This window comes from Salvelinus sp. IW2-2015, linkage group LG24, assembly GCF_002910315.2.
Source record: "Salvelinus sp. IW2-2015 linkage group LG24, ASM291031v2, whole genome shotgun sequence".
Classification (NCBI taxonomy): Eukaryota; Metazoa; Chordata; class Actinopteri; order Salmoniformes; family Salmonidae; genus Salvelinus; species Salvelinus sp. IW2-2015.
Genome location: NC_036864.1, coordinates 9,258,942 through 9,284,506, shown reverse-complemented (window position 1 = coordinate 9,284,506; position 25,565 = coordinate 9,258,942). Strand labels below are relative to the sequence as shown.

At 43.1% G+C, this 25,565-nt stretch overlaps 2 protein-coding genes and 1 long non-coding RNA gene across 3 annotated transcripts; all 3 read right to left on the bottom strand.

The window, feature by feature from the left end:
* Nucleotides 1-1,057: 1,057 nt before the first annotated feature.
* LOC111951418 (mitogen-activated protein kinase 11) lies at nucleotides 1,058-11,043 on the bottom strand. The gene is made up of 12 exons (XM_023969494.3): nucleotides 10,834-11,043; nucleotides 5,027-5,156; nucleotides 4,859-4,917; nucleotides 4,541-4,652; nucleotides 3,992-4,021; nucleotides 3,485-3,532; nucleotides 3,254-3,368; nucleotides 2,961-3,032; nucleotides 2,411-2,490; nucleotides 2,109-2,187; nucleotides 1,737-1,910; nucleotides 1,058-1,537 (listed from the first exon to the last, which is right to left on the bottom strand). Exons 1-12 carry the CDS (start codon nucleotides 10,944-10,946, stop codon nucleotides 1,464-1,466), a joined length of 1,086 nt encoding a protein of 361 aa, XP_023825262.1. The 5' UTR covers nucleotides 10,947-11,043; the 3' UTR covers nucleotides 1,058-1,463.
* Nucleotides 11,044-11,836: 793 nt separating this feature from the next.
* Nucleotides 11,837-13,243, bottom strand: LOC111951419 (uncharacterized). The gene is made up of 3 exons (XM_023969495.2): nucleotides 12,884-13,243; nucleotides 12,332-12,706; nucleotides 11,837-11,928 (listed from the first exon to the last, which is right to left on the bottom strand). Exons 1-3 carry the CDS (start codon nucleotides 13,221-13,223, stop codon nucleotides 11,918-11,920), a joined length of 726 nt encoding a protein of 241 aa, XP_023825263.1. The 5' UTR covers nucleotides 13,224-13,243; the 3' UTR covers nucleotides 11,837-11,917.
* Nucleotides 13,244-15,299: 2,056 nt separating this feature from the next.
* On the bottom strand, nucleotides 15,300-16,733 carry LOC111951271 (uncharacterized). The gene is made up of 3 exons (XR_002875594.2): nucleotides 16,418-16,733; nucleotides 16,176-16,279; nucleotides 15,300-15,641 (listed from the first exon to the last, which is right to left on the bottom strand). It is a non-coding gene; the product is annotated as an uncharacterized lncRNA (long non-coding RNA).
* Between the last annotated feature and the right edge of the window lie 8,832 nt (nucleotides 16,734-25,565).

Below are 25,565 nucleotides of genomic sequence, written 5' to 3'. Positions count from 1 at the left end.
AGAGCCAGGGACTAGTAAAACCTGTTGGACTGGAGCCAAGTGGAATCTGAAATGGGTGATACCAGCAACAAATGCATAGCCTACATACAGGTAACTGCCAAAATAATGGAAACACTTGAGTTAATAAGAGACACAAAGAGCACATTGAAAGCAGGTGCTTCCACATAGGTGTGGTTTCTGAGTTAATTAATCAATTAACATCCCATCATGTTTAGGGTCATGTATAACAATTCTGGGCAGGCCATTATTTTGGCCACCATGGCTATGCCCCCATAGGATGACAATGCCCCCATCGACAGGGGACGAATGGTTACTGAATGGTTCGATGTGCATGAAAACGATGTAAACCATATGCCATGGCCGTCTCAGTCACCAGATCTCAACCCAATTGAACACTTATGGGAGATTCTGGARCGGCACCTGAGACAGTGTTTTCCACCACCCTCAACAAAACACCAAATTATGGCATTTCCCATGGAAGAATGGTGTCGCATCCGTCTAATAGAGTTCCAGAAACTTTGCCAAGGTGCATTGAATCTGCTCTGGCTTGTGTTGGCCCAATGCCCTATTAAAACACTTTATGTTGATSTATTCTTTATGTTGGCAGTTACCTGTACATTGGGACATATCTACATAGCATTTGCAGCAATGCAGTTATGTCTCCGTAAACAAAACACTACCACCGGTGTACAGCCACTAATCCTGTCCATGTACAGTATATCTCTGTCATTGGTCATTCAGTGGCATATTGGTGGGTGTTGGGGGATGTTGTGCAGTAACAGCACAAAGGGCATTCATTGGTCTATTTCAAGGGAGGAACCATCTTATGTAAGTTTCTGTGAAATAACAGATATTTGCTACAACTAAAATAGAAATATGATAAAATGTGTGGAAAATTCTTCACAACAATTCACTAGAACCCTCTGTCATAAAACTGTCATTACCATGACATAACAGGTGTTATAAGCAGACTTAAACTGACATCCGTTATGACTGCTTATAAAATGTCTTCATGACGAAAGATTTCCAGTAACCTATAGCCAATGACCATTTACCAGTTGGACCCTTAGGTAGGTTTGAAAACCCTAGTGCTACTTTCTCTCTCTGTCTCTGTCTCTCTCTCCTACCTCTCTTCAACAGACTGTAAACATATACCTATCAAAACATGCTCCCTGTAATCATCGTAATGTGCGTATTCTTATCACTTTCAGTTCAACCAGACCTCCCCTCTCCCTGCTCCCCTTTTACAAAACTCCTGACAGGCAGTCAAATAGCCAGTCACAGTGAGCAAGGGGARGGGTGTCATGCCTCTAGGGGACACAGCGTTGTTTCTGCTTGGCCCGCGGTCTCTCTTTCTCTCGGATCCTCCCGCCTCCCCAACGCCGGCAGACAGACGGAGACAAGACGGCGGTCCTTCCTCAGCTGACGGGACAGACCGAGCAGAAGGAGGTAGGGTTTGTCTTTCACTGTTCCACCTGTAGACTACTCGTCTCGCTGACAGGCGCTTTGATTCCATTCATCTCCTCGAACACCAGCTCTGTATAGGGGGATGGAGAGAGAGAGAAAGAAGATGAGGTGAAGAAAGAGGGATGAACAAAAGGTGAGGAGGAAGAGAGAACRTTTAGTTCTGGTCAAGAACATAGCAGAAAATAACTGTTGAATCTTTAAAAAAGAGAATCCCTCTTAACCTTCTCCACTCCAGCCACCCTCCATCTCTCTCTCTCTAGCTCTCTCACCTTTCCACTCCTCTAGCGTGCGGTCCTTGCTCTCCAGCGTCTGGTCGTAGGGCAGGGCCTCTGGTTCGTCGTCCGGGTCGTGGTACTGAGAGAAATAAGGGTGGGAGAGAGCCTCACTGGCAGAGATACGCCCATCACAGTCCAGAACCAGCATGCGCTTCARTAGATCCACAGCTGAGGGAGAGAGGGAGAGGGAGGGAGAGAGAAGAATGGAGATGCAGAGAGAAAGATGGAGACCGAGATTAAGATGCAGGCACAAAGGGAAAAATACTAACAAAGCTGCCTTATGTAATCCATAGCCTTGGGTGACTATAGCCTTGGGTTAAAATTTGCCTCCAGCAAATTCAGTTATCGGGTATGACTCAGTCTCACCCATTGGGTTGGCTCCTCTGAATATCTTCTCTAAGTCCTGCTGGGGCATGAAGGGTAGAGACTGGATATATTTCTGAGCCTGTGAATGGGAAGCAATGTACAACGACACACGTGACAATGTGTACAGTACATTGCAGGGCCAATCATGCTACAAGCAAAATATTGAATAATCGATCATCAAATTAGTCAATCAATTACACCGATCAAGGATGTCAGGGGATCAACAGTATCATCAAACCATTGCTATAGCTAATGATCCATTCAACTTTCCCATCTCTCCCTCTATTTCTCCATCTTCTCACATGTTCAGAGGAGATCTTCTGTAGAAGGTCAGGGGTCGGGGTGCCCACCACCTCCATAATCCTCTTCAGCTGGTCGATATCTTAGATCAGGAGGGGTTAATTAAGGGCCATCATGATCGTGAAAAAGTAATTTGGTTGGCAGGACCAACTCTTTAGGTAGAACARCTGACTGAAGTTAGGCATACTTGACTTTGCTAGAACAGTGTTCTAGTGTTAGTTTTATCCAGGACAGCATACTCCAACATTTGAGGACCCAATACAGACATACAAAGCAGTAAATCACATTCCTATTTGTTTCAGTCTTTAGACTCTGTACAGTGACAGCCAATACAATTCAGTCCATTGTGAACTTCCTTTCCTTTCAGTCACTCTCAATACACCTCCCCTTCAGACAGAAAGGCTATATCTCTAGATGGGATTGTGATGCAAATCTGGGAGGAGCTGATGTGTGTCCATAGAGCAGTACTGTATTGGTGGTAACAGCGCTGGAGAGTGGTTGTAGAGTGTAGTGCACTCAGTCTCAAGCCATGTCCGTGTTAGTGAAGGATACAGTCGTTGCCTGGAAACAGGACCTTCCCCTTCAGCAGCTCTCCCATGATGCATCCCACTGACCAGATATCCACTGTAACAGAGGCATTAACATTCAGTCGTCATAACAACAGGATTTTACGATTAGCCATAACAGCACAGATATTGCTAGCAAATTTTTCTTTCTGGATAGAACTGCATGATGATAGAGTATGTGTTTGGTTGTTATATTAGAAGGTGTCTGGTAATATGTGGTGTGAAATGAGAATCTTGGTTTTATGATCATTTTTGGGTTKTGTGAGTGTGGATCTGTACCTGTCTGATTGTAGTGCATCCAGTTAAGCATGATCTCTGGCGCTCGATACCAGCGAGTCGCCACGTACCCAGTCATCTCATCATCCGTCTGTCTGGCCAATCCAAAGTCAAGGATCTGGGGGAGAGAGAGACACAGGTTGTCATGGTGATAGCCATTACCGAGTGGKGGAAAGGTTATGTTGTGATTGTCTGAGGTGTTGAGGAGTTGGGTGGCTGGGTCACTGGTCTTACCCTCAGCTCGCAGTCCTCGTTCACTGCCACGTTACTTGGTTTCAGGTCCTGTGAGACAGACACATGAAAAGACAGACCGGTCAACACAAASACTGTCTGAAGGACAGGGGGAAAGAAAGGGAGAAAGCCATGTACACAGACAGACCGAAAAGCAGGCAGCCAGCCAGACAGACAGACAGACAAAGTGATGTATGGATAGGGCAGACAGATAGACAGACAGGTTGAAACATATACTGGGTTTTACAAGCTRGGTGTAAGGCCTACAAGCACATGCAACAAGAAGCTCTCAACACACAATCTCTCTCTAACACACTCACACAATATGATATGATCTACTTACACACATACCGGTACATTCTAAATACAGAATTGCCTTTTAAAGCCAACAAAGCACTCAGGAGAGGCAATTGCTATCCAGGAGACTGCCTTTATGAAAAGAGGGGATGAGGAAAAAGGAAAAGAGTGGGCAAGTAGAGAAGAGAAGAGAAGAGGAAAGCCACCACTCACTCTGTGGATCAGTCCTGCTGAATGGATGTACTGTTCAGGGGGAGACGGAAAAGGGACATGGCAGCGGGGTGGGGGGGAGGAGTGGGGGGAGAGAGGAAAGAAAGGAGAGAGAGAGAGAGAGGTCAACAGTGTATTCTAACATTGTCCCCTGTCTAAAAGGGTCTACATTTTTTGTTAATTCCTTGGTAACTAGGTTTGCTAGCTACTAGGCTGGCTGGTCAGTCCCCTGTTAACTCTGTTGCCTAGTGAGCCAGGCATAATGTAGCTTTCAAACTTAGCAGTATATCCGAGTTTATAATCAAATGTGAAGGTACAGTATATATACCATTTCAGAGGATGTTAAGGGATATTCTAGTAAATTATAGCCAGTTGTTTTATAGTATAAAAAGGATCATCATGGTGTTTGAGGTTCAGTTGTGGCACATTGAAATTAAACAGTTGCCTTTGAGTTAAAACAATTATTATCAGGGAAGGTTGCTTTGTACTGTCAGTGTATAGTATGTAAAAAAAAAAACATGTCTAACCATGATACATTGGGGGGTTAACTACCTTGAGGCCTCTGAGCAGCTGGTAAATAAGAAACTGCACATGCTCATCAGAGAGACGCTGGAATTTGACTATGTTGTTCAGGTCTGCCCCCATCAAGTTGGTTACCAGGTAGCTGGAAAGAGGAGGAGGAGGAGGGAGGAGGAGGGGACTTTTTGAACAGTGCGTGGTGATGTTCCAATTCAGTTAGACAKTACATGCCTTGAATCCTGGTGAAAAGCTCTATTTATATGCAATATGTCATCATCAGAATAATCATGACAGTATAATCACTGTATGGGGTATGTTGGACATCCTAGTGCTCGTTCAGTAGCCACTCACACTTCATGGAAGTCCTCTAGCGATGCAGCAGGGGAGAATACATCCAGTAGTCCTATCACCTGTTCAGGGAGAATGTTGATGCCAAAGAGTTACAACTCTATTGTGCATTATCAAGGCAATTTAGGTCATCTAGTCAACACGGGAGGTCTTCAACCACTCTTTACTCACGTTCTCATGTTTCATGTGCTTGAGTAGCCGGAGCTCGCGGTACGAGCGCCTACTGTGGATAAGGGACTGGAAAGGCCGAGACAGCTTCTTCACTGCCACCTTCTGTCGTAGCCGCACGTCATATGCTGAGCTGTGGGGAGCAAAGGAGAGAGAGGGAGAGAGAGAGGGTAGACATGGGACAGAAAGATGAGCGACAGCAGATTACAAAATGAAATGCATTGCTTCTAAACATGTTGCTCATTAAATTATTAGATTCATTATTAGTCTGTGTAGTGTATTGGTGTTGCGCTGCCGTCTCCGTTGTTGACAGTGTAATTTCTACTTCGGCAGCATTTGGAGCAACATCTTACTCAATTGCGATGTTGCACAGAGAGAAGGAGTGTTCGGGGAAATGAAAAAGAGACTAGGCAATAACATTATAGAGGAATGAAGAGACAAAGGAGTGTAGAAAGAGTAGAGGAGGTCAGAGAGAGATTGAGGGAGAGCAAGAGATGAGGGAGGGGACAGGAAGTACCAGACAGGGAATAAGTGTTTGAGAAATCGAAAGAAACTAGACGGAAGGAAAGAAGAAGCAGTACAGGAGATGATAAAGAGGAAGTGTGAAGAAAAGAGGAAGGAGAGGCAGCACAGAGCCACAACGCCACAAGAAGCTAAAACAACATTCATGTAAATCACTGTCATTATCAACCTGACCACTAAACCCTTTAACCAGCCTGCGAGGAGCGCTATGTCCTTACCTGGGGCCTGCCATGTGTACAACAAAAGGCCATGTACACACCATATCCAGACCGCATCGCCTTCAGACAAGGCCAAGTGCATTCATTTCATTCACAGCCACAGAAGCACCTGCTGCTACCCCAGATGCCCCTGTTAAATGTTTGCCAAACAGGCAGCTAGCATACCATCATCTTTCCATGACAGAAGCCAGACCTCTCCGCTTCTCACACACCACACACACACACCACACACACACACACACACACACACACACACACACACACACACACACACACACACACACACACACACACACACACACACACACACACACACACACACACACACACACACAAGTCCTCTGCCATCTCATCTTCATACATGGCTGTCCACCTCACTGCCCACAACTCCACAGGCAGGCTATGCATCGATTTCTGCAACTGACTGTCTTCCATCTCAGAATGTTTTATCAGCCGTTACAGTAATGCAGCGCAATATCTGATGCAAAGTAATTTGGCTTTCTCTCTATCTCACTCTCTCTCTCTTCATCTAGCTATCTATATTGACTTTAGACTTAWGCATATGCAATCATTCAAAGGAAATAGTGGGGCATACATGAAAGCATCTGCCAGAGCATCTTGTTTGCACCTAGAATAAAAAATGAAGGATGCTTGCTTTTATTCTCCAGCATCTTGCTACCTACAGCAGCTTGCATGTTAACACTGATAGACAGTTCCATGTACTTGAGATTCTATTTCATGTGTGCTTTCATCCTAGAGCTTGTCCTCTCACGTTGTAAACAAACTCTGCACAACAGCGTCGGCTAAATRGCACCGAAGCGACATGATAATAGCTCTTTAAGCAGCCAAGCCCCTACAAATACCACACACTCACAGTAGCCATGATTTGCATAGTGTTGCTGCAACAGTTGAAATGGGCACATGGAATTGAGTTMTTTTGACTACATGAAGCATTCATGATGCAAGCGCAAACATTTGCACAACGCTATATKACTGTTACATAACGTTACACCAACAAAGAGTTTCCCAGTTCCATTGTGAAGAATATGTTCAGTATCATGGACAAGTTCTAAACCCATCAGTCAGAACGAATTAGAGTTATATTACTGGCCAAGACGTTCCAACCCAAGACGTTCCAACTTCCTTTCAGGAGACCGATGGAAGGAAAAGTAACCATTGAAATTGAATTAGGGGTTTACAGTCTGCATGCTGAGTGGGAAATGAGAAATGATACGACTTGGGAAAGCGAAGGGAAGTGCCAGTACGATGTCTCAAGAATGACAAYTATTGTCATTATGTGTGACTGGTGTTTTGCAGTCTATGAAAAGCTTTTCAGTTATTGGAATAAAKTCTATTTGAAGTAGCAACCACATTTGTGAAAATCTCAGACATTCCAATGTATTTTAAATGTGCATTTTCATTCAGATATGAGTKTTGATGTCTGCTGGTATAATGATGGAAAACTAATACATGTGTCTATGTGATGTTCTGCATGGTATACAGTGAATGTGTGACATGGTCTGCTTTAGTGCATGTACAATAATACTTCTGTCTGGTGGCTACACCATTGAGAGCAGCTTGGCTGGCTGCATCACCGCTTGGTATGSCAGCTGCTTGGCATCCGACCGTAAGGCGCTACAGAGAGTAGTGCGTATGGCCCAGTACATCACTGGGGCCAAGCTCCCTGCCATCCAGAACCTCTATACCAGGCGGTGTAGGAGGAAGGCCCTAAAAATKGTCAAAGAYTYCTGCCACCCAAGTTATAGACTGTTCTCTCTGCTACCACAGGGCAAGCGGTACCGGAGCACCAAATTCTAAGACCAAAAAGCTCCTGAACAGCTTCTACCCCCAAGCCATAAGATTGCTGAACAGTTAATCAAATGGCTACACTGACTATTTGCCAGGGGTGTAAAATACTTTGAAGTACTACTTAAGTCTTTTTTGGGGGTATCTGTACTTTACTTTACTGTTTATATTTGACAACTTTTACTTTACTACATACATTTTCCCTGACACCCGAAAGTACTCATTACATTTTGAATGCTAAGCAGGACAGAAAATGGTCCAATTCACACACGTATCAAGAGAACCTCTCTGGTCATTCCTACTAAACACAAATGCTTTGTTTGTAAATTATGTCTGTTGGAGTGTGACTCTGGCTAGCCGTAAATATTACATTTTGTGTCATCTGGTTTGCTTAATATAATGAATTTTWCTTTTGATACTTAAGTATATTTTAGCAACTACATTTACTTTTGATACTTAAGTATATTTAAAACCAAATACATTTAGACTTTTACTCAAGTAGTATTTTACGGGATGACTTTCACTTTTACTTCAGTCATTTTCTATTAATGTATCTTTACTTTTAATCAAAGTATGACAATTGGGTACTTTTTTTCCCACCACTGCTATTTGAATTGACCCCTTTTTTATTTGCACTGACTCTGTTGCACTGGCTCTATGCACTGACTCTGTTGCACTGGCTCTATGCACTGACTCTGTTGCACTGGCTCTATGCACACTCACTGGACTCTACCCACACACTCACATATACTACACTGACACTCCTACACACATACGCACTGCGTACGCTCACACACACAAAACACACATACACTCACAGATAGACACACTTTCACACTCATCACATATGCTGCTGCTACTTTGTTTATCACCTATCCTGATTGCCTAGTCACCTTTACCCCTACCTACATGTACATACTGTATTACCTCAACTACCTCGTACCCCTGCACATTGACTCCGTACCGGTGCTCCTTGTATATATTTTTCTTACTTTTTAACTCTGCATTGTTGGGAAAGGGCTCGTAAGTAAGCATTTCATGGTAAAGTCTACATCTGTTGTATTGGGCACATGTGACARATATTTCATTTTGATTTGATCTGATGATATGCATTATATGGGCCTTTCTGATCAGATCCTTGACAGGCAAACAATCTCAGGAAGCTTTGCAGGGAGATTGAGGAGCACCAASGATTAATATAATGACTCCAATTTTCCTCTGTATCCTCCGAAGTAATGTCCCTGGACCCCCAAGGCTCTCCCCGTCCCAACCCCCTATAAAATACCTTCCCGACTCCCAAACCCCCACCCCTCTGCTAATCAATCAGCTCTGCCATGGAGAAGACGGTGACAATGACTGGAGCACAGCCTGAACAATGCAGGGCTCAGAGAGAGAGAGAAAGAGAGAGGGAGATTGTGTGCAAGAATGTGAGTGTCCTTGCTGGCTAGACTGGTACTATGAGCAGTGGTGCCATTTTGTAGGTGTAGCAGATCACATGACTGCATTGCTCTGCATCTTGGTTGATGGTGTATTAGATGTGTTTGTGAATCCACATAAATAAAGAGTTTTGTTTTTAACTGTAGAGAATTGTATTAGTYAAAAGAAGCAGACACAGGGATGGTCTTTGTTTGAATTGTTGCYATGCTATCATGTCTATCTACTCAGCTTCCAAGGTCTTCATCAAATCAAACAKACRTAACTGTGCCGACTTCACCATGATTACACAGCGGAGTAGTAAATCACTGCAGTTCTTCCCATCAATCAGCTAGGCTAAACTTCCATTAAATCGAATTGACCAATAAAGGCTTAGATATTGCTTGAGCTAACATGTAGTTTCTGTGCCTCCCTTCTCTTCCAGGTCTGCTGCATCACAGATGTCTGTTGTCTGTCCTCCTGGGCTGATCCTCAGAAGATCACATCCTCACATCCTTCTGTCCTAGGAGATGCAAAAGCATTGGATTGACAGGCCATGGTTGGCTGTTTTACCAGCATATAAACAACAAAGAGAGCTCTGCCTACAATGTAAATCTAATCTAATCTATCTACCAGTGCTTTTATAGTAAAAGCAGCCATTGAAACCGCCAAGCACTTATTTTCCCTTCCCATGCAATATGGATATGCAATATGGATTGCGTGTATGACACTCAAGCCGAGGTGCACACATCACCATGACACCTCGCCATGGCAACGGTGTCTCTTCTCCCGCAACAGACAAAGAGTGATCCAAAATTAAAACAAGGAAATATTGCCCAACCCACTTGTGAGAAAAAGGAACTTGTTCATGTGGAAATGTAGACTATAAGAACCACCTCGTTGGGCAAGACAGCGGTGTGTGCGTGAGAGAGAGAGAGTATTTACTGTATGGGGAGGAGATCACGTTTTGAAATTGAAGTCTGTTATTCGGTCAAGACTGGTAGTCATGAATACCATGTTGAGATGCATTCCCTAGGTCCCTCTTCACTGTCTGAAGTGAACATACGCATATCAAAGATAAAAGTCCATAACAGCACAAATGTCTGAAAAAAACGAAACAATTCAAGATATYTGCAGTCAGAAACACTGAGGTGGCCCCTACACATGCCCATGGCTTTACAGATGTGTCATGCATCCTTCAGTTGTTCAGTGCAGATCCCCCCGAAGTGCCGTCCCTGTTATTAGTAGCCACAAAAGCCTTATGGAACTAATGTATCCTATTGAGAACTGTCACGATTCAGAGGATCTCCCGTAGCGCGTGGTTGCAGGTGCGATGCGCCGATAACTCCTAATTGTTTCCTCTTTCGGTATGGGAATCGTATGGGGCAGACTGAATCAGCTACTGTACATGCGAAGCTTCAGGTGTTTAAAGCCTCCGCACCGAGAGGCAACAACTGCAGACAGTCTGCGGTTGGAGTGATGACGCCCAGTATTTGGGAATGGTGTCAACGACAGATAAATCAATCAAATGGAAAATGAAGCCTTTATGACAGCATCATATTGATACAAATAGAGTAGTCTAGTRAATCCACATTGAACAAACATGAAAATAACATTGATGACTTTCTCGTGCATAACAACTAACTGGCCTACATTAACATTAATTATATTAAATCAGCCTAATAACTCAATAACCTCAATAATAACAATAGACTGGTAATTCCAATATGATCCAATAATGCATATTCATAATACAAATCATAAGACTAAATYATGTTTTCCTCTGCATTGTATTGTGTTTCTGGACCTCTTTGCAGCCTCGCCCCTCCCTCTTTCATATAGCCTACTCACCATACCGAACCGTAGGCCCCCGAGCCCACGGGAGTCAGGTTCTGGTACCGCTCGGGAACCTCCCATACAGTCTTGTTCAGCTCCTGCCGATAGTAGCCTGGTCTGGCMGACATTTTTACCGTAAATAAAACGAGCTCTCAGTACTGGACTGATTTCTCTGTCTGCACAATCCGTGGTAACTGTCTCCGACTGCGTGCACAGAGGGGAGCTGCTGGCTCTCTCTCCCTCTCTCTCTCTCTCTCTCTCTCTCTCTCTCAATTCAAGGGCTTTATTGGCATGGGAAACATATTTAAAAATTGCCAAAGCAAGTGAAGTAGAAAATAAACAAAAGTATCTATATTTCTCTCTCTCTCGATATTTCTGAGAAGGGGGTATTGTAAGTAGAGAGATCGAGCTGGTAATAGATTCTGAGCACGATGTCTCAGACATGGGGGGTGCTAAGTGGAAGGGCGGATGAGATAGGGGAGTGATTCATATCATTAATCTATTAGGATAGGCTACTGCAAATAATATTGTTACCCATAGTCTATGTAAACCTCATATATATATTTTTTTTAAATAAATGGGATTATGTCTCCAAAATCCATGTTTTTGCCAAGCTCAATGGTTCAATTGATTTGAGTTTATGGCACCTTGTTGCATCAATATGGCCCATCAGTGCAGACGTGTCAATTTCACAGAAGTCACAGTTATCGCATGAAATGCATACATCATAACAAAATACCAATATTGTCATTATAACTATGTAGCTGTCTCTCCTACAATAGGCTACAGTGATCACACAAAAGTGAAATACTACATTTTCATTTYAATAATATTTTCTTTACTTTTATCTACTCTATTTTTAAACAAACAGTTTAAACAGTTAATAACAGTCACAGCCATGGTTATGAGTAAACATACAGTATCATTAAGTAATATAATGTGATAGTAAAAATGAAAAAAAAAAAAAAAAAAAGTAAAAGTAGTAATAATAATTATAATAATAGTGGTTTAATAATATAATGAATTGAAATGCAGGCCCTTTCCAGACCCTGAGTGTGGTGTCTGTCTGCRGACTGTCCAGGCTGCCATGGAGAGCCCTCTAGTGGAGATCTGTTAAAACATMATATACAGGATGAGAGGACATGGATGAGATGACATCTATGTATCATTAATGACTAGACCTTGCTATTTTGTTTTTTGATTATTCAAGACTATTAAACTACAGTATACTATTGGCTACAGTAAAAGGCAGAAAAGAGCAATGCAGATAGTAGCCAATTGTAGAGAGGGGGTTTCTGGGATGTAGGTTGAGCCTTATTCAATAGGGAGGTATAATCAAAGCATTGCATAAAGTAATACATTGCATAGAGATTACATGACAGTCAAGACAGTACATCTCTATTCTGCAGTAAACCATGACAGTTGTATGTAATATTTGTCTATCTGCAACATTCTGAATGTTCCACCTCTCTGAACAAGCCCAAAACAGGAGCTTAAACGTTGAGCAATGTACCTTGACATATGAAGGGTAATTCCTGATGACAGGAGGCATCCAGCCACTTCAGTTCTCCATTACCAACCCAGACCATCTTACCACAGTGGTAATTGATGGGGTTGAGGGGGAAGCAGCTATGCCACTCGCTGTACTTCACCACCTTATCAACATCACTACTGGTCCACAGCCAGGGAGCGCTCCACTCAAAGATGGACCTCTCCAGACCAATCCACATTTCCCCACATTGCAGCTCCACGTTGGCCAGGAGCTGGGTCACGTCAGCMTGCACGGTCTGGTTGGTGATGTGCACCAGGTTGGACTTGGAGCCACGACTTCTGCAGAACTCCATGGCATTGATCCAGCTCTTGGACTCGTTGAAGTAGTGCAGGTAATCTGCATGTACAAGACACAAACACACATGAAACTGCACACGTTAATGTAAGTTAATAAACACAAAACCACAAATACACATACACTTACGGTCTTATCTGCTATTAAAACCCTCACAATTGTCACTTGTGCACCTTTGTACAGATTGGTACAGAATGTAGCTCCATGTCTGACACTCACTAGGATGGAGTGGAGAAGTTGTACTACTGGGGGAGGAAGTTGGCTGACTGTTTGGGGAGGTGGAACCTGATGAGGTCAGTTGTCCACTGGAAGTTGAGGGATTCGGTTGGTGTGGTGGACTGTCCATTAGTAGTGGTAGTTGGTGAGTGTGACTGTCCATTAGTAGTGGTAGTTGGTGAGGTGGTGGACTGTCCATTAGTGGTGGTAGTTGGTGAGGTGGTGGACTGTCCATTAGTGGTGGTAGGTGGTGAGGTGGTGGACTGTCCATTAGTAGTGGTAGTTGGTGAGGTGGTGGACTGTCCATTAGTAGTGGTAGTTGGTGAGGAGGTGGACTGTCCATTAGTAGTGATAGTTGGTGAGGTGGTGACTGTCCATTAGTGGTGGTAGTGGTGAGGTGGTGGACTGTCCATTAGTAGTGGTAGTTGGTGAGTGGTGGACTGTCCATTAGTAGTGGTAGTTGGTGAGGAGGTGGACTGTCCATTAGAAGTGGTAGTTGGTGAGGTGGTGGACTGTCCATTAGTGGTGGTAGGTGGTGAGGTTGGGGACTGTCCATTAGTAGTGGTAGTTGGTGAGGTGGTGGACTGTCCATTAATAGTGGTAGTTGGTGAGGTGGTGGACTGTCCATTAGTGGTGGTAGTTGGTGAGGTGGTGGACTGTCCATTAGTAGTGGTAGTTGGTGAGGGTGGGACTGTCCATTAATAGTGGTAGTTGTGAGGTGTGGACTGTCCATTAGTGGTGGTAGTTGGTGAGGAGGTGGACTGTCCATTAGAAGTGGTAGTTGTTGTGAGGTGGTGGACTGTCCATTAGTGGTGTAGGTGTGAGTGGTGGACTGTCCATTATAGTGGTAGTTGGTGAGGTTGGTGGACTGTCCATTAATAGTGGTAGTTGGTGAGGTGGTGGACTGTCCATTAGTGGTGGTAGTTGGTGAGGTGGTGGACTGTCCATAGTAGTGGTAGTTGGTGAGGTGGTGGACTGTCCATTAATAGTGGTAGTTGGTGAGGTGGTGGACTGTCCATTAGTGGTGGTAGTTGGTGAGGTGGTGGACTGTCCCATTAGAAGTGTAGTTGGTGAGGTGGTGGACTGTCCATTAGTAGTGGTAGTTGGTGAGTGGTGGACTGTCCCTTAAATAGTGGTAGTTGGTGAGGTGGTGGACTGTCCCTTAGTAGTGGTAGTTGGTGAGGTGGTGGACTGTCCATTAGTGGGTCGTTGGTGAGGTGGTGGACTGTCCATTAGAAGTGGTAGTGGTGAGGTGGTGGACTGTCCCTTAGTAGTGTGTAGTTGGTGAGGGGTGGTGGACTGTCCCTTAGTAGTGGTTAGTTGGTGAGGTGGTGGACTGTCCATTATAGTTGGTAGGTGGTGATGGGTGGTTGACTGTCCCTTAGTAGTGGTAGTTGGTGAGGTGGTGGACTGTCCCTTAGTAGTGGTAGTTGGTGAGGTGGTGGACTGTCCATTAGTAGTGGTAGGTGGTGAGGTGGTGGWCTGTCCCTTAGTAGTGGTAGTTGGTGAGGTGGTAGGTGTTGTGGWGGACGTCTTGATAGAGGGAGGTCCAGTTGAAGTAGGGCTGGTGGTTTCAGGGGTAACAGGAGTGGTCAAATCCCCAGTGGTGTTAAGTGGACGTTCATCTGTCAGAATGAAGTAGAATACATATACATTTAAGTACATTTGAAGTTTACTGTCATTTTTATMATTGATACAAAAACAAAGYAGGCCTAATCTTTATAAAATATTTAATCACATTAAAACTAGGATTTTCTTTGTGTAGATTCCATACAACGTATTCATAGATGATGACTGACTGAAAACCGTTTAGTTTGATAACAATCTCACAAGGTTCAACTTACCTCCATAGCAAAGGAAAGCACTTTGACGAGAGCAATCTTTTGGTGTCCATTTTCTGTTCAGCTGTACACAGTTTCCATCTACCCTGGTGTTTTCCCATTGCTGAAATGGTTCTCCGTTTGACCATTYCCATTGTGTGTTGTTGTGCTCAAGTCCAATCCAGGCGGCCGCTGTAGTCACCTCATCAAAGGCATCCTGTTCTTTCTGGTTAAGGATAYTTGCCAGATCTCTGCCTTTGCTCTTGCAGTCTTTCAGAGCATCCTGCTGCATCTTTGTCCCAGGAATCAGCTCATACACCTTCTCTGTTGTTCCATTACCATGATGAACTTCTAGGAGGGAAGGTGAAAACTGACACATCAGATTTCATGAGACAGTTAATGACTTCGCACAATAAGAAACAAACCTGGAAGTTACAGGTGATAACCTAATTAATAAAGTGCTTGAGATCTGATTAGATGAGGAATACAGGTTTTGAGTAGGTGTTGTGCAATCAATCAATCAATCCCATTTGTTAAAWGACTAGTTGGATTTTCCATTGATAAAAAGAGAGAGTGAGTGAGTCAGTCCTTACCTCGTTGACACATATACTGTCTTTTAGCTGCACAAGCCACTGGTTGCCAGTGAGATGAAATAGACAAGACACAGTCATGACCCTCAGTGTGGACACCAAAACCTTTTTCCCAGTTAAARAACATGAAGTCCTCTCCATCAGACCACTTCCATTTTTCAGTTGAACCAGACCTATGGAGCCCAATCCACACATCACCACTGAAATTACCCAAAGAGGACTGAATTGCCTTCCAATCCTCTTCTGTGTGTATGATGGACAGGTTTGTGTAGTGTTGTCTGCAGTACTCTTGTGCTTCGGTCCAGTTTTTCTCCTCAAGGACAAGGCTGTAATATTTGGCTGAGTAGGTGACTGTTTGAAAGACAGAGGAAAATGMTTTTCATACTGTTAGTTGTGTTGAGTGGCAAACATTACCATCTTTAGCTTCCGCTATCTATTCTAAAATATAGGCAACACATACTGGTTGATAGCAGAGTAATATGGAGATATAGATGTAATTGATGAAAGCAACAGAGCATGTGTCAAGGGCATGGAGAAATTAAAACATTTGCAAACTCATTCTAAAAATGTTTTATGAATATGGATGTGTTTTGTAAAATCATAAACACATAGGCTACAGACTCAACTATATATTCTTTATAGACTGCACTAATTCACACATCGTTAGTCTGTAGCCTGGGTCAGTCCCTCATAAAGAGAGCTCTGATGCTTGCTTGGCGATATGCCTTAAATTACACCTTCAACAGAGATAATGGAAWTAACAGAAACACAGTGTAGCAGAGTTTGGTCCCAATGTCTACGCTATCCTGTTTATTAGGGCCTATTAACAAAATCTACCTCTGTTCGTTAGACATACTATATGAATCGAAAAACGTGTGTACTCACTGATACCACTGCAGTTTTTCAGGGAGTAACCTGAGGTTGCATGTTCAAGGTATTGTATTGTGACAGGCATATCACCAGTTGAGGTCATCAGAAAACATAAGTCTCTGTGGGATAAATATCACACAGAATCTCGTAGTAGTTATCAGAAATGAACWGCATGAATGGTGCTGATCTGAATATTCTATAGCTGCCTCGAGCATAAATTGAAGAAAAAGAGAAGCTTTTTTGAGCATGTAGGCTACCTGTTATTTTGGTCTTTTATTCCTGCTTTTTTCCCAACAAATGTGAAGTACTGGCAATTGTAATGTTCGGTGCATTTCTGCCTGCACTGACTTGCATTAGTTACGAAGGGCGACAATCGATGTGTATCCATATTATTTATCCCAAAATCCACTCCTTTCATTAGGTTCCTCTCACAACCTGTGTAACAGAGACATTTTACATTTGACACAGCTTGATTTTTTTGTTTTGTTGAAACAACTCAAGTCAACTAGGCAACCAAAAATATGGGATCAGCACTACAGTAGTCTCTAGAAGGACAGAATGCAGAATAAACAACACTRGACTAGAGAGACGAAAGGTATCAAGTGGTATATTCAGGTATTCTACCTGGACAATGGATGCCAATGTCCAATCAACAATGCAGCATGTTGCAGTGTAGTTTACAGTATTTAATGTAAATAAACCTCAATTTTGCTCACAATTAGAATACATGCACCAAGCAACGACAATGAATCATGAACACTTGCCTTTTACTACCTTTAGACTGTAATATTCTGTATAGTCTCGGGAAAATACACTTGTGATATCTACACAACAGCAGTAACTCCCGCAGTCCTTCATCTGAAGGTTGGAAATGGTGAGGTTTTCCCTGCTGAGGCYGTATTTTCTTGGGTCATTAGGGTTGATGGTAGCTTTCTTGATCCCTATGGGTTCAGAACATCCACATTCCCTCCAGAAATTGTAATAACAGTTTCTGCCCCAACATGTGTCATACCCGTGATCCTTCACAGAGTATCCGCAGAGAAGGGTCACAGAGGTTCCCTCCAGTACTGACACCTCAGTCATCAACACTGGTGAGGCCCTGACTGCTGTGGGGTCAAAGGTCACATCAGGAAAAGGTTGTTACTTGGATATTAAGGCTCTGTTTTCATTTAGATTGTGTCACTGACACAGAGTTGTCCACATACAGTACAAGGAGACTGCTATGTTTGATCAAAGTCACTGATTCTGTTTTTAGACACTGGAAGATACTGTAGCATTTGGATTGAAATTCTATTGCATTTGTTTATGTGTTGACCAAGACATTATACTGTGACATGAAGATAAAAAAAAAAAATGCCTTATAGGTTTCATTGCCATGTCAGTATGTACATACTCCATACTCATGTGACTCATGTGTGTAAGTGGATGTTAACAGTAGTGACAAACGACTATTTTGTCAAAAGTCATAACAATGGAGGGGCTACTTGATAACACCAAGAGAGGAATATTCATCCCATCTGATCTCTTACCCAGCAGCAGGAGTAGAAGTATTTCCTGTATCATTGCCACTGTGGACAACATATTAAATGGTTTAAAACACAAGCCATCAGTGCTCTCAACCAATCAAGTTAAGATTTTTTTATAGCATTATTTAGAAAGGAACACATTTTTTTTTAAAGCACAACAATTAGCCAATTCACACGTTTCAGAGATTTCATGTAGAAGAAAATGACTAAGAAAGTATTGTCTGTGTCTTGGAGGTTCATTTCAAGTCTGAACTAATGTACACAATTTCCTTCCGAGAGTAACTTCTCAGGTAAACAAAACAACGACAAGGAAGTTATGATTATTTGACTACCAAAKTAGCATTGCAGTTACTCTATGGAACAGCTACATGGCATACACTTTGATTAACCAAACATGCAATTTGAAAATGTAACATAAATAKGAAATCAACCTAGTTATTCTATAGTAAATGATCTGATGGAGATGAACACAAATGTCTCAGAGTATCCCAATCTATTGGTTTCCACATTGTCTATGATATGCTTAAGAGGTATCATATAAACAACCCACACATTTTCATCTAATATTAGATTTGACCTCTTAAGTCTCAACTTGATTAAAATACACAGCACCATCCAAATCATTAAAAAAAGTTACAAAGGGTTGCTAATAATGTGTGAAAAAGTACCTCATCAAAGAAAAGAAAAGTGCAAAATAATTTCATGTTTTCAAAATACCATCTTGAACAGTCTTGACCCTACAACATCTTGACCCTACAACATCTTGACCCTACAACATCTTGACCCTACAACATCTTGACCCTACAAAGGTGCTAAACATATCTGAATTATTACCTCTTCAAAGAAAAGCACAGTGTTTCAACATATCAGGATTTTTTTTTATAATGCAACTTGAAATGATGGCACACCTACCCAGTTAGCTGTCCTCCTCCCTCCCCAGAGTTTGGTTGTGAGATGGGGAGACAGGGGAAAGAGAGATGAGTTTMTAGAGTTTCTCTCCTCCCTCTCTGCTGACCAGGTGAACACACCCAGGWGATGCTGAAACTTCCGTTCCAACATCTCCCTCTACATYAAAAAACAATGACCAATAGGCCAAATGTTTTACAGTGGACTTACTACAGTGTAGTTTAGAAATACAGTACATCTAAGTTGCTTGATTGAATGTACATGTCTGTTTGCATATTAAGTTCACATTTGTAACAATAATTTGCAGTACATTTTATTTGGTACCCAGTTCATTGTATTTGCACTGGACATGAGCTTCACTAAAGAGACTGCTATAGTAAATKACCCACTGACGTATGATTCATGAGAAATTAAATATATGTGATTAAAAAACTAAGAAAACCACCAAAGATATCTTTGTAACCTGTGTCTGTGCGTTCTCCAAGCTTCATGCAAAGCAGGTAGCCTTCTGAAAACCCAATGCAAATCAAATGTAGAAGGGCTACTGTTATGTGTTACCTGCATGGCTATATGGCATTCTAATCCCCAGACATGGTGCAATKGAATTCTGGGCAAATGCCAGATGTGCTGGTCCATTTTTAGCCCAGTGGGCCTGTGTAACTTAGTTTTTTTTGCACAAAATGATAATTATATCTGGCTTATAATGGGGTCCTCATTATATTTGAGAGAGCTAGGTTTAATGTGCGCAAACAGGAGCAGGGTGAAAACAACAACAGTTTTATCACAGCTGTTCACAAGCCAGCAGAACATTGTCAGTTTGGCGAACTCAGGGAAATGCTGATCCGAGATCGGATTGAAGTGGGAATAAGAAATATCTCACTTTCTGAAAAGTTWGTTMGTTTCCCAGCCTACCTTGTCCAAAGCTGTAAACCAGGTYAGGAAGAGTGAGTCAGTAAGAAGACAGCAGACGATGCTGCGCSRCAGCAGCTCCTTGCAGAGTGAAAAAAGTGAGGAAACAAATGCGTTTTCATACCGAGCTAAAAAAACGGAGGGGAACACAGAACAGAGACCGACRTGGAGAAAACAATCACAGACAGCGCCAGTAGCTAGTTCAAGTGTTTGTCGCAAATGTGGGAAATCTCCTTTCCACAGCTGGAAAGATTGCCCAGCAAAGGATGCGGAATGCAGGAAATATCACAGGAGAGGACACTTTTCAGCTGTCTGTTGATCAAAGCAAATGCATGAGGTCTCAGAGGAGGAACAGCAGGTACGGCAGGACAGCATCTTTCAGGGAGCAGTAAGGGAAAACAATGCTGGCTGGCACTCAGACATTAATCTCAATGGGGAGGTTGTGTCATTTAAACTAGACACTGGGGCAGCAGTGACAGCTATCCCAACTAGGCTGTATAGCTATAGTAGARATGACCCTTTGCTCTCTACAAACAAAAAACTGTACGGGCCCAGTAATAAGATATTACCAGTGGTAGGGCAGTTGGTGAGTAAACTGGAGAGTAAAGACAAAAGTGCCATCCAGCCTGTCTTCRTCATTGACTCTCTAGCCAGACCGTTGCTGGGGCTGCCAGCAATTGAAGCTTTGCAACTCCTAGAGAGAGTGGGCGAACTGGAGGACCCAGGGGAGGTTTTCAAAAAGAGATYCCMAAARKKKTTTYYKGSCYTKGRARGSYWAAAARKKRMMARRAAAWYCMMCYKRAARRRGRWKKKGKYCCCYWWKSCCYTWMCMMCCCCCSSCGTGTGCCTATCYCTTTATTGGCCAAAGTAAAGGAAGAATTCGGCAGGATGGAAGAAATTGGGTCTGTGTCTAAAATAGAGAGTCCCACTGACTGGTGTGCAGGGATGGTGGTGGTCCCAAAAGCTAATGGGTACATAAGGATCAGTGTGGACATGACTAACTTGAGGCAATCTGCAGAGAGAGACACATCAGTGGAGCAGTCACTGGCTCAGTTGGATGGCTCAAAAGTTTTCACAAAKCTGGATGCCCGCTCAGTCTTCTGGCAGATGCCCTTGTCCCCAGAGTAGGTCACTCACAACGTTTATAACACCGTTTGGCCAGTACTGTTTTAATGTTTTGCCATTTGGAATCGCTTCCGGTCCTGAGCATTTCCAAAGACGCATGTCCCAACTTTTGGATAGGCTGGGTGGCGTCATAGTCMATGCAGACGACGTGCTCGTGTGCGGATGGGACAGAGCAGAACATGATATRCCCATCCYCCAGAACGTGGCTGAAGTCAGGACCTTCTTAGGCATGACCACATATTTTGGTAAGTTCCTCCCACAGTTTTCAGATACAACCAAACCCCTGAGAGACTTACTAGCCAAAGAGAATGACTGGTCATGGGGTCACATGCATGTCACGATCGTCRTAAGAAGCGGACCAAAGCGCAGCGTGGTTTGAATACATTCTTCTAAGTTTAATGAAGAACACTTAAACAAAAACAACAAAACGAATAAGACGAACGTGACCGCTATATAAACACTGTGCAAACATGCAACATAACATAGACAATAACCCACAACCCACAATACAAAACAGGCTACCTAGATATGGTTCCCAATCAGAGACAACGCAAAACACCTGTCTCTGATTGAGAACCATATCAGGCCAAACACATAGAAATAGACAAACCAGACAAACAACATAGAATGCCCACTCAGATCACACCCTGACCAAACAAAACATAAAACATACAAAGCAAACTATGGTCAGGGCGTGACAATGCAACAGGTGGCGTTTGACAAAATCAAAGGAGACCTGGCCTCACAGAGAGTGCTGGCCCAGTACCGTCCCCACGCTAAGACAAAGGTAACAACAGGTGCATCATCCTTTTGGTCCTCACACAGATGCAGGACAACATGGAGTGGCGTCCAATAGCATACATCTTACAAAGCTTATCCGACACGTAGCAAAGGTATGCACAAGTGGAGAWGGAGTCGTTTACTATCTTATGGGCATGTGAAAGGCTCAGCCAATAACCTATTGGCCAGCAGTTTACAGCAGAGACTGACCACAAACCACTGTTGGCTCAGGGACAAAAGCACAGGATCACTTGCCTCCCAGAGTTCTGCGCTTCCGCCTCAGATTGCTGAAGTTCACCTACAAGATGGTGTATGTGCCAGGGAAGGCACTGATCACAGCAGACACACTCTACAGGGCTCCAATTAAATGTCCATTAACAGAGGAGGAGCAATGTCTAGAGGGTGAGGTACAGGTGTCCATTAATGCAGTAAGAGACAGCCTACCTGCATCTCAGACCAAACTGCAGCAGATTSCAGAGGAGCAACAGCGCGACCCCATCTGCCGACAGATAGTACAGCAGTGCAAAAAGGGATGGCCCAGGCAGGAACTGCCTCAGCTGCTGAAACCCTATTGGGTGCACCAAAGTGACTTCCACTGTAATGGAGACCTTCTCATGAAAGGACAACAGATAGTGATCCCAGAGACTCTACAACCAGAAATGCTAGACAGACTGCATGAGGGACACATGGGGATAACCAAATGCAGACTGAGGGCTCAACAGTCGGTGTGGTGTCTTGGTCTGAGTACTCAGATTGCCAAGCTGGTGGCCCAGTGTGAGGTGTGTGCAAAATGTCAACCTTGTCGTCCTTGTCACGACTTCCGCCGAAGTCGGTCCCTCTCCTTGTTCGGGCGACGTTCGGCGGTCGACGTCACCGGCCTTCTAGCCATCCCCGATACACTTTTCATTTTCCATTTGTTTTGTCTTTGTCTTACACACCTGGTTTCAGTCCCCCAATTACTTGTTCATTATTTAACCCTCTGTTTGTTTGTGAGTGATTGTTTGGTTGTAATATGGTCCGTTATTGTKGGCTCGTATTATTGTGTTGTATTTGTGATTACTTGAGTAAATATTGTTCATTTCTCATATCTGCTGTCCTGCGCCTGACTCCTCTACACCAGCTACACACAGGCACTATTACAATCCTGAAACAATGATGGCAACGGAGCTGCCAAAACGGCCATGGCAAAAGGTAGGGGCAGATATATTCTATTGGAAAAATTACACTTATCTGCTCGTGGTAGATTACTATTCAAGATACATTGAAATAGCAAAGACACCCATAATCACATAAGCTGGTGTTATCAATGGATTAAAGTACATTTTTTCCAGGTAAGGGGTCGCTGAGGTCCTGGTTACAGATTCTCAGCAAGCTGCTCCCCAGTTCTCAGCAATCAGTTTTTCTGCTTTTGCCGCAGAATATGACTTTACATGTGACCAGAAGCCCCTACACTGCACAGAGCAACGGTGAGGCAGAGAGAGCTGTAAMAACAGTCAAGGGACTGCTGAAAAATAACAAGGATCCATACAGGTCTCTGTTAGCTTACAGAGTCACACCACTTCATCATGGRMCGTCGCCTGCCGAGCTCCTGATGGGCAGGAGGCTGCGTTCCCCATTGCCTGTCTCGCCGGCTCAGCTTAAACCCCGATGGCCTAACAGGAAGGCCTTCGCTGAGAGGGACAAACGGCTGAGACAAACACAAACCGGAGACTTTAATCGGAGACATCGTGCTACGGAGAGGCCAGAGCTGACAGAAGGTCAATGTGTGTGGATTACAAACTCAACGACAACAATAGTAGTGCTGAGGAAAGTGGATGCTCCACGCTCCTATGTGGGGGAAACGGGCTCAGGCAGAGGAGACACGGAGGAACATAACACACCTCCAGAGCTCTTCCAGATCTACCAGCCACACAGGCTGAGGAGGCCAAAGACGACGCACAAAAAGAGCAAGAAGGAGAAAGAATGCTCACAGAGCCACAAGCTTGCCCAAAAAGCATTCTCACAGAGCCACAAGCTCTGTGAGAATAATACTGGTTTGAGGATGTGAAGTAGCATTTTAAAGAGAATAATACTGGTTTGAGGATGTGAAGTAGCATTTTAAAGAGAATAATACTGGTTTGAGGATGTGAAGTAGCATTTTAAAGAGAACGATACTGGTTCAGGATGTGAAGTAGCATTTTAAAGAGAACGATACTGGTTCAGGATGTGAAGTAGCATTTTAAAGAGAACAATACTGGTTCAGGATGTGAAGTAGGATGTTAAAGAGAATAATGCTGGTTTCCAAATTGCATTTCAGTTATGCTTCAGTGGTTCTGAATGTTGAATTCTTGTTCATCGGAGGGGAAGATGTAGTAGGATGACCCTTGTGGGTATCCGTACCTATGTATTACATGCGSAGACTAGGCTAGTAAACATGCTGAAGCTAGAAACTTGTTGTCAAGCCTCCCTATTTTAGATGATACTACACCAGGAGTTGTGATGTGATTGTAGCCCACTTCCCTGTCCTACGTTGATTTGGATACATGCATTTCCTTTGATAACAACAGTAAATACAATGCATGATGTCATATACACTGAACCTTTGCTAAACGTGTCAAGGTCGATTCATCAAGTTGTTTCATGTATAACAGCAGTCATCTACATGAACAAGGGCAAAAACCTCCCCCTTGTGTCCCTGCTATCCACGAGCCTTTGTYTATGACTGTAATAGCTGCTACAGTCAGCAAACCACGACACCAGCGAAAATTCTAATGATATCCAAATGTTGCATGCTTATATTCCTCATATTGAACTGTGTAACTGTGTAGCTGTGTTCTATGTTTACCAGTATGGAAATATTATATCATAATAGAAACCACATGCACACATATATTTTTTATTTAACCCCTAGTGAGAATGGGGAGAGAGAGGTGGCATCTGACAGTGGATTAGGCTACATGAAGCATTCCTGTCCGGCATCTGACAGTGCTTTTTAAAGTGGGACCCTATTGGTGCTAAAATGCCATCCCTGCACCTATCTTACAGGTATAAACCATAATAACCCCAATAAGATGAAAGTCTTATGGCCTGGCTGGTCTAGTGGTAATGACACAGCCTCTGGAACACATGTCTATAGTGTCAGAATAGGTTTGAATCTGGCCTAGTGTCCTTTAATGCAACCTCTGTCTATCTTCCCCTACTGTCATCCTCTCTTTCTATCTGTTTATAGAAAATATAAATGTAAAAGGAAAAAATATGGCAATCTTACTTCCAGTGCAAAGGAACGGTCTCTTCAGAGAGCAGTCTMTMTTGTCCAGRGAGGAGTGTTCAGTCTGTCCATGGCMCTTATGGGTCAGAGAGCAGTCTATATTGTCCAGGGAGGAGTGTTCAGTCTGTCCATGGCCCTTACAGGTCAGAGAGCAGCAGTTACTACGTTATTACATTARTTTACATTGTTTTTTAGAAATACAGTACATCTACATTGCTTGATCGAATGTACATTTTGGTTAGTGTATCAAGTTCACATTTGTCTCAATAATTTGCAGTACATTTGGTAACCAGCAAACTTTATTGTATTTGCATTGGACATGTGCTTCACTAAAGAGCCTGGTACAGAACAATATCCACTGACCTCTGATATAYGAGATATGAAGATATGTGGTTAAAAAACAAAACTTAAAAAATATAATTGTAACCTGTGTCAGTGCATTCTCGCAGCTTCATGCAAAGCAGGTCGCCATCCTACARCCCAACACAAATTAAATAAAGTCTTGTTTTCTATGTGGTAACTGTAGGGCAATAGCAGCCTAATCTCAAATGGTGTAAACAAAGTGCAATGTAATTCTGGATGTACAAGAGGCCATAGTTCCTGATATTGGACACGTTGTAGTCCATACTGATAGCTTATTTGGTTGGAGTTCAGTGCTACAGAACAAGTAGTTAGGATGTGGTTTTACTTCCTGGTCTCTATGTCGATTTGGATAAAAGCATTTGCTAAATAACTAGGCCTACATGATGACTTGGTTTATCAAGGTGATTAATGTATAACAGCCATCAACTACATGAATAAGGGCAAGAACCCCACACCTCTCCCCTGCTATCCATGAGCCAGTGTTTATGACTGTAATAACTGACACAGTCAACAAACCATGACACCAGGGACAATTATAATATCCAAATC